This window comes from Loxodonta africana, unplaced genomic scaffold (genome assembly GCF_030014295.1).
Source record: "Loxodonta africana isolate mLoxAfr1 unplaced genomic scaffold, mLoxAfr1.hap2 scaffold_228, whole genome shotgun sequence".
Lineage (NCBI taxonomy): Eukaryota > Metazoa > Chordata > Mammalia > Proboscidea > Elephantidae > Loxodonta > Loxodonta africana.
This window is the reverse complement of record NW_026974962.1, coordinates 70253-78614: the sequence shown is the minus strand read 5'-3', so window position 1 is coordinate 78614 and position 8362 is coordinate 70253. Positions and strand designations below refer to the sequence as shown.

The window sequence follows — 8362 nt, the reverse complement described above, 5'->3', positions numbered from 1 at the left end:
CACCACATAGCACCACAAATTAATTTACTTAAAATATTTCACAGTGTTGCATATCTCCTTATATTAATTCCTGTATCTTTTTTTTCAGATAAACCATTTCATATTTGTACCTTCTCCTCATTCATGAAATCATGCTGCTGAATAATAATGTGACTGAGTTCATCTTGCTTGGGGTTGACACAAGAGCCTGTTAAAAAGAAAATAGTGTTTGTCTTTTTCTTGCTTTTCTACTTAGGGACATTGTTGGGTAACTCATTGATTATTGTTACCATCAAGACCAGCCAGGGACTTGGTAGTCCAATGTACTTTTTGCTTTTCTATTTATCCTTATTGGATACCTGCTTCTCTACTTCCACAGCCCCTAGAATGATTGTGAATACCCTTCTGAAAAATAACACTATCTCTTTTAGCGAGTGCATGATCCAAGTCTTTTCATTCCATTTCTTTGGCTGCCTGGAGATCTTCATCCTTATCCTCATAGCTGTTGACCACTATGTGGTCATCTGTAAACCCCCGCACTACATGAGCATCATGAACCGGCGGATCTGCAGCGTGTGGGTAGCTACAGGCTGGGTAGCGTCCTGTGTGCATTCTTCAGTTCAGATTTTTCTGACCTTGAGTTTACCTTTCTGTGGTCCCGAAGTGATTGATTGCTATTTATGTGACTTGCAGCCCTTGCTGAAACTTGCCTGTACAGACACCTATGTGACCAACCTACTATTGGTGTCCAATAGTGGGGCCATTTGCACAGCAAGTTTTGTCATGCTGATGTTCTCCTATGGTATCATCTTGCATTCTCTGAGAAACCACAGTGCTGAAGGGAGGAAAAAAGCCCTTTCTACCTGCACCTCCCCTGTCATCATAGTCATCTTATTCTTTGGTTCTTGTACATTTATATACACACGCCCCACAGCCACCTTCCCCATGGATAAAATGATAGCTGTGATTTATACAATCAGAACACCTTTGATTAACCCTCTGATTTATATGCTGAGAAATGCTGAGGTGAAAAATGCCATGAGGAAGTCACGGAGCAAGGAACTTATTTCAGATGACCAAAGATGAATGGAAGTTTCAAATCTGTCTTCACAGCGTGAATTGACCTAGAAGGATTCAACAGAAAATAGTATCTTCTTATTTTGGATTTAATAGAATCCTATCTTTGGAATTGAGTGCTAGTTTCTTCAGGAAAATAGACAATACGAACACATACACTGGTTGTCAATTTCATGTCAAGGAAGAGACCACGCCAGGTACAAACAGGTGTGTAAGGCCCATTGCCTTAGATTTTTCACAATGGTCTCTCTGCCTCTGTTGGATGTCTGTGAGCACTTGTAATTTTGATCTGGTGTTTTCTCTGTCCTTCTTCATGTCGATTTGTGGTGTTGCTTGACTATCAAGCAAAGGTTGGCAGTTCGTACCCACCCAGCAGGGCAATGGAGAAAAGGGCCTGGTGAATCCACTTTTGTAAAGATTATAACCAAAAAACCATAATGAGTTTGTTTGTTATTTTTATTGTGATTACAGTTAGCCTCTAGATTCTTAAATTCCCAGACTGGTAGATTTTCTCTTTTCAAAACTGAATATGATAACCCAGAGGAGGGGTTTGGGGCTTTGGAACAGAAATATGTATGTCGCAGATGGAAATTTCAGTGAGTTTTCAATACAAATCAGAGAAGAGAATAAATTGAGTAGAGAGAACTGAATGTTTATATAAAATGTATGTTTCTGCATGCAGGGGGGATGGATAGCAACTTTTGACACTATCCACCTGACGCCACAGTCTCTAATTACATGATCATTAAGAACCCAATTTCAATTTCCTTTCTTATTTGTATTTTTATCTGTACAGAAAATTAGACATGAATGTTTTTGTTTGAGACTTCCATTTCTATTTTTGTACCATACTGTGTTAAAGTTATTAAATTTGCACCAATTTTACTGTACCAAGATCTTTGGCATTTCTTTAGCTAGAGAAAATGACCATCTATTATTCTGTGTGGACATGGAACGCTGTAGAATCAGAAGAATTATAGTGACGTGTATACATCTCTTATTTTTTTTCAGATTCTGCGAATTACCAGGTGAAATTTATCCCAAGTCGTTTACCACTGATTACAAAATCTAGAGTTTTATTCAGCTATTGGAAGTTTTTTATAGTAGTAGGTTCCAGTTGGAAGAGTTTTACTGCTGTCTTCTTCTGTTTCAAGGAAAGAAAAAAACAAAAAGGGAGTGTGTATTGGATCCAATGTAGGTGTCTACCCAGAAACACTTCATCTATTATGTCTCCTGGACATGTAGTAAATATGAAGCCTCTGGTGCCACTGTCACCAAGTCTCTTGCAGGAAGAAATTGTGTGTTAGATCAGGGTCAGGATTTTATAAGAAAAGTGGCAGAACTGCAAAGAAGACTGAAGGTACAGCCTCAAAAGAAGTCCTTTGCTGAATTCAGCATCCTGATAGAAAGAGAATAGAACTCTCAGGGTAAAACAGGGAAATGTTTGTGCAGAACGGTGAGAACCATGAACCCCAAAATTCATCTGAAGCAATTGTTGTGCAATGACAATTGTTTTCCACAACTTTCTCCTATATCCCTTATTACTTCCAAAGGTCTAACCAGGGACAAGTCTCAGGAAAATCAAGGCAGTAAAATACAACCCTTCCTCTTAGAAAATGATATGTTGTTGCTGTTGTTAGGTGCCGTCAAGTCAGTTCCAACTCATAGCTACCCTATGCACAACAGAATGAAACACTGCCCGGTCCTGCGCCATCCTTACAATTGTTGTTATGCTTGAGCTCATTGTTGCAGCCACCATGTCAGTTCACCTCATTGAGGGTCTTCCTCTTTTCTGCTGACCCTGTACTCTGCCAAGCATGATGTCCTTCTCCAGGAACTGATCCCTCCTGACAACATGTCCAAAGTATGTAAGATGCAACATCACCATGCTTGCCACTAAGGAGCATTCTGGTCACACTTCTTCTAAGACAGATTTGTTCGTTCTTTTGGCAGTCCGTGGTGTATTCAATATTCTTCGCCAACACCACAATTCAAAGACGTCAACTCTTCTTCAGTCTCCCTTATCCATTGTCCAGCTTTCACATGCATATGACGCAACTGAAAATACCATGGCTTGGGTCAGGCGCACTTTCATCTTCAGGGTGACATCTTTGCTCTTCAACACTTTGAAGAGGTCCTTTGCAGCAGATTTACCCAGTGCAATGCGTCTTTTGATTTCTTGACTGCTGCTTCCATGGCTGTTGATTGTGGATCCAAGTAAAATGAAATCCTTGACAACTTCAATCTTTTCTCTGTTTATCATGATGTTGCTCATTGGTGCAGTTGTGAGCATTTTTGTTTTCTTTATGTTGAGGTGCAGTCCACACTGAAGGCTATGATCTTTGATCTTCATTAATAAATGCTTCAAGCCCTCTTCACTTTCAGCAAGCGAGGTTGTGTCATCTGCATAACGCAGGTTGTTGATGAGTCTTCCTCCAATCCTGATGCCCCGTTCTTCTTCTTATAGTCCAGCTCCTCAGATTATTTGTTCAGCACACACCTTTCCTGACTTTAAACAAATCAGTATTCCCTTGTTCTGTCCAAACAACAGCCTTTTGATCTATGTAAAGGTTCCTCATGAGCACAATTAAGTGTTCTGGAATTTGCATTCTTCACAATGTTATCCATAGCTTGTTATGATCGACACAGGCAAATGCCTTTGCATAGTCAATGAAACACAGCTGCTTTCAGCCAGGATCCATCTGACATCAGCAATGATATCACTGGTTCCACGTCCTCTTCTGAAACCAGTCTGAATTTCTGGCAGTTCCCTGTCGATATACTGCTGTGGCCGTTTTTGAATGATCTTCAGCAGAATTTTGCTTGCATGTGATATTAATGATATTGTTCTATAATTTCCACCTTTGGTTGGATCACCTTTCTTGGGAATAGGAGTAAATATGGGTCTGTTCCACTCAGTTGGCCAGGAAGCTGTCTTCCATATTTCTTGCCATAGATGAGTGAGCACGTCCAGTGCTGCATCTGTTTGTTGAAACATCTCAGTTGATATTCCATCAATTCCTGGAGCCTTGTTTTTCACCAATGCCTTCAGAGAAGCTTGGGCTTCTTCCTTCAGCACCTTCAGTTCCTGATCATATGCCAGCTCTTGAAATGGTTGAGTATCAACTAATTCTTTTTGGTATAATGCTCTGTGTATTTCTTCCATATTCTTTTGATGCCTCCTGTGTCATTTAATATTTTCCCCATGGAATCCTTCACTATTGCAACTCGAAGCTTGAATTTTTTCTTCAGTTCTTTCAGCTTGAGAAAGGCTGAGCATGTTCTTCCCTTTTGGTTTTCCATCTCCAGCTCTTTGCACATGTCATTATAATACTTTGTCTTCTCGAGAGGCCCTTTGAAATCTTCTGCTCAGTTCTTTTACTTCATCAATTCTTCCTTTTGCTTTAGCTACTCGACATTCGAGAGCAAGTTTCAAAGTCTCCTCTGACATTCATCTTGGTCTTTTCTTTCTTTCCTGTCTTTTCAGTGACCTCTTGCTTTCTTCATGTATGATGTCCTTGATGTCATCCCACAACTTGTCTGGTCTTCGGTCAACAGTGTTCGATGCATCAAATCTATTCTTGAGATGGTCTCTAAATTTAGGTGGGATATACTCAAGGTCATATTTTGGATCTCATGGACTTGCTCTGATTTTCTTCAGTTTCATCTTGAACTTGCATATGAGCAATTGATGGTCTGTTCCACAGTCTGCCCCTGGCCTTGTTCTGACTGATGATATTGAACTTTTCCATCATCTCTTTCCACAGATGTAGTCAATTTGATTTTTTGTGTGTTCCATCTGGTGAGGTCCATGTGTATAGTCACCGTTTATGTTGGTGAAAGAAGGTATTTGCAATGAAGAAGTAGTTGGTCTTGCAAAATTCTATCATTTGATCTCGGGCATTGTTTCTATCGCCAAGGCCATATTTTCCAACTCCTGATCCTTCTTTGTTTCCGACTTTCACATTCCAATCGCCAGTAATTATCAATGCATCTTGATTGCATGTTCGATCAATTTCAGACTGCAACAGCTGATAAAAACCTTCTGTTTCTTCATCTTTGGCCGTAGTGGATGGTGCGTAAATTTGAATAATAGTCGTATTAACTGGTCTTCCTTGTAGGCATATGGATATTATCCTATCACTGACAGCGTTGTACTTCAGGATAGATCTTAAAACTTTTTTTTTGATGGTGAATGCAACACCATTCCTCTCCAAGTTTTCATTCCCAGCATAGTAGACTATATGATTTTCTGATTCAAAATGGCCAATACCAGTCGATTTCAGCTCACTAATGCCTAGGATATCGATGTTTATGTGTTCCATTTCATTTGTGATGATTTCCAATTTTCCTAGATTCATACTTCATACATTCCTGGTTCTGATTATTAATGGATGTTTGCAGCTGTTTTTTCTCATTTTGAGTCGTGCCACATCAACCAATGAAGGTCCCGAAAGCTTACTCCATCCATGTCATTAAGGTCGACTCTACTTTGAGGAATCAGCTCCTCCCCAGTCATCTTTTAAGTGCCTTCCAACCTGGGGGGCTCATCTTCCAGCACTATGTCAGACAATGTTCTGCTGCTATTCATAAGGTTTTCACTGGCTAATGCTTTTCAGAAGTAGACTGCCGGGTCCTTCTTCCTAGTCTGTCTTAGCCTGGAAGCTCAGCTGAAACCTGTCCTCCGTGGGTGACCCCGCTGGTATCTGAATACCAGTGGCATAGCTTCCAGCATCACAGCAACACACAAGCCCCCACAGTAGGACGAACTGACAGGCATGTGGGGGTAGAAATGATATACATGAGGTAATTATAGTACCTAGCTAATATGTATGAAGAGAAGTGGGGAACCACTTTACTATGGGAGTTAATCTTGAAGGTGTTAGCATAGAAGGACAGAATATAATTATGGAGATTGAAAAAATTTTTGGCATCAGGGCTATCAACAATGATTTGCAATTTGATGATTTGCCAAGGACACCTGAAGCTGGCTTTTTAAAGTATATGTTTTAAGGTGTTGTATCAGGTTTCTACTACGGCTGTAACAAATTACCACAAATGTAGTGCTTAAAACACCCCAAAATTATTAAGTTCTCTAGGCTGACAATCTGACATAGGTCTCACTGGGCTAAAATAAAAGTGTCAGTATGGTTGCATTTCTTTCGGAGGTTCTAATCTTTTCTAGAATCTAGAGGCCACCCATTTTCCTTGGATCCTGACTGTCCTCCTAAATCTCCAAAGTCAGCTTCATTGTGTATCTTTGACCATTTTTCCATTACTACATCTCCCTATTTCTCTTCTGCCTCTCTCTTCCACCTTTAAGGATACTTGCAATTATGGTGTGCTCACCTGGATATTACAGGATAATCTTCCTATTTTAAAGTTAGATGATTAACAACCTTAATTTTGTCCATAACCTTAATTATACTTATTGGAAATTATAAATTCTTCAGATATAGATTGAAATGATAAATACTTTAGATATAGATTTTGGCTTCTTTCTCCAAAGTCTCTCCAACTACAATATTTGAGGCTTACAGACTATGTGATCCATTGACATAATATCCCATAAACATTCCCTGGGACACAATACCTATTTGTGTGCAAAAGAAGTGCGAAATTGTTGTCCTGATCTCAGTCTATTGATATTACCATATATTCCATCACCCATAAGCAGCCAACCTGATAGTAAAGAGTAGAGATAGATATATGCTCTTGAATAGACTCTACCCATGGAAACTTTTGCACAACAGAACACAATGTTGCGTGGTCCTACATCATCCTCACAAATGCAGGCTTCTTCAAGTTCATTGTTATGTCTATCATGTCAATCCATCGCACCAAGCGTCTCCCTCATCCTTGTTTTAACTCTGCTTTGCCAGATATGATGTTCTATTCTAGCTATGGGTCCCTTTTAATGATGTGTCCAAAGCATGCAAGTCAGAAAATGCTCTGTTGTAATCCATAGCGTTTTAATTGAATGATTTTCAGAAATAGATCACCTTTCTTCCTAATCTTAGTATAGAAGCTCTGTTGAAACCTGTCCCTCACAGGCAGAATGGATTTCTCCTGCCTGTATGGTATGTTGTTTGTTGTTAGGTGTTATCAAACTGGCTCCCATTCATAACAATCCTATGTACAACAGAAAAAAATAATATACAGTCTGGTCCTGCAGCATCCTCACAACGGTTGTTATACTTGAGCCCATCATTGCAGCCACTGTGTCAATCCATCTCGTTGAGGGTCTTCCTCTCTTTAGACACCCTGTACTTTACGAAGCATGATGGCCTTCTCCAGGGACTGACCCCTCCTGATAATATGTCCGAAATATGTGAGACGTAGCCTCACCATCCTTGCTTCTAAGGAGAATTCTGGTTGCACCTCTTCCAAGATTTATTTGTTCTTTTGGCAGTCCCTGTATATTCAGTATTCTTTTCCAACACCACAACTCAAAGGCGTCAATTCTTCAGTCTTCCTTTTTCATTGTCTAGCTTTCCCATGTGTAGGAGGCAACTGAAAACACCATGGCTTGGGTTAGGTGCACCTTAGTCTTCAAGATAAAACCTTTGCTTCTCAACACTTTAAAGAGGTCTTTTGTAGCAGATTTGCTCAATGTCATACATCTTTTGATTTCTTAACTGCTGCTTCCATGGGTGTTGATTTTGAATCCAAGTAAAAGGAAATTAATGACAACTTCAATCTTTTCTCCATTTATCATGATGCTGCTTATTGGTCCAGTTGTGAAGATCTTTATTTTCTTTATGTTGAGGTATAATCCTTACTGAAGGCAGTGCTCTTTGATCTTCATCAGTAAGTGGACTTTCAGCAAGCAAGGTTGTGTCATCTGCATAACACAGGTTTAATGAGTCTCCCTGCAATCCTGATACCACATTTCTTTATATAGTCCAGCTTCTTGGATTATTTGATCAGCATACAAATTGAATAAGTGTGGTGAAATGATATAGCCCTGATACATAACTTTACTGACTTAAGACCACGCAGTATCCCCTTGTTCTATTCAAATGACTGCCTCTTTATCTATGTGTTCTGGAATTCCCATTCTTCCCAGTGTTCAATAATTTGTTACAGTTTACACAATTGAATGCCTCTGCATAGTCAACAAAACACAGGTAAACCTCTTTCCTGTGTTCTCTGCTTTCAGCCAGAATTCATCTGACATCAGTTACGAGATCCTTGGTTCCAGGTCCTCTTCTTGAATCTGTCTTGAATTTCTGGCAGTTCCCTGTCAATATACTGCTGCAGCTGCTATTGAATGATCTTCAGCAAAATTTTATTGTGTGTGATA

General features: G+C 39.7%; 1 protein-coding gene across 1 annotated transcript; it reads left to right on the top strand.

Moving 5' to 3' along the window:
* Positions 1–366: 366 nt before the first annotated feature.
* Positions 367–1065, top strand: LOC135229336 (olfactory receptor 4C16-like). The gene has a single exon (XM_064278964.1). The coding sequence runs from the start codon at positions 367–369 to the stop codon at positions 1063–1065; it is 699 nt and encodes a 232-aa protein (XP_064135034.1).
* The last annotated feature ends 7297 nt before the right edge of the window (positions 1066–8362 follow it).

What these genes read in the sequence shown, in the direction of transcription:
- LOC135229336 (XM_064278964.1), top strand. Translation starts at nt 367, where the DNA reads ATGATTGTGAATACCCTTCTGAAAAATAACACTATCTCTTTTAGCGAG.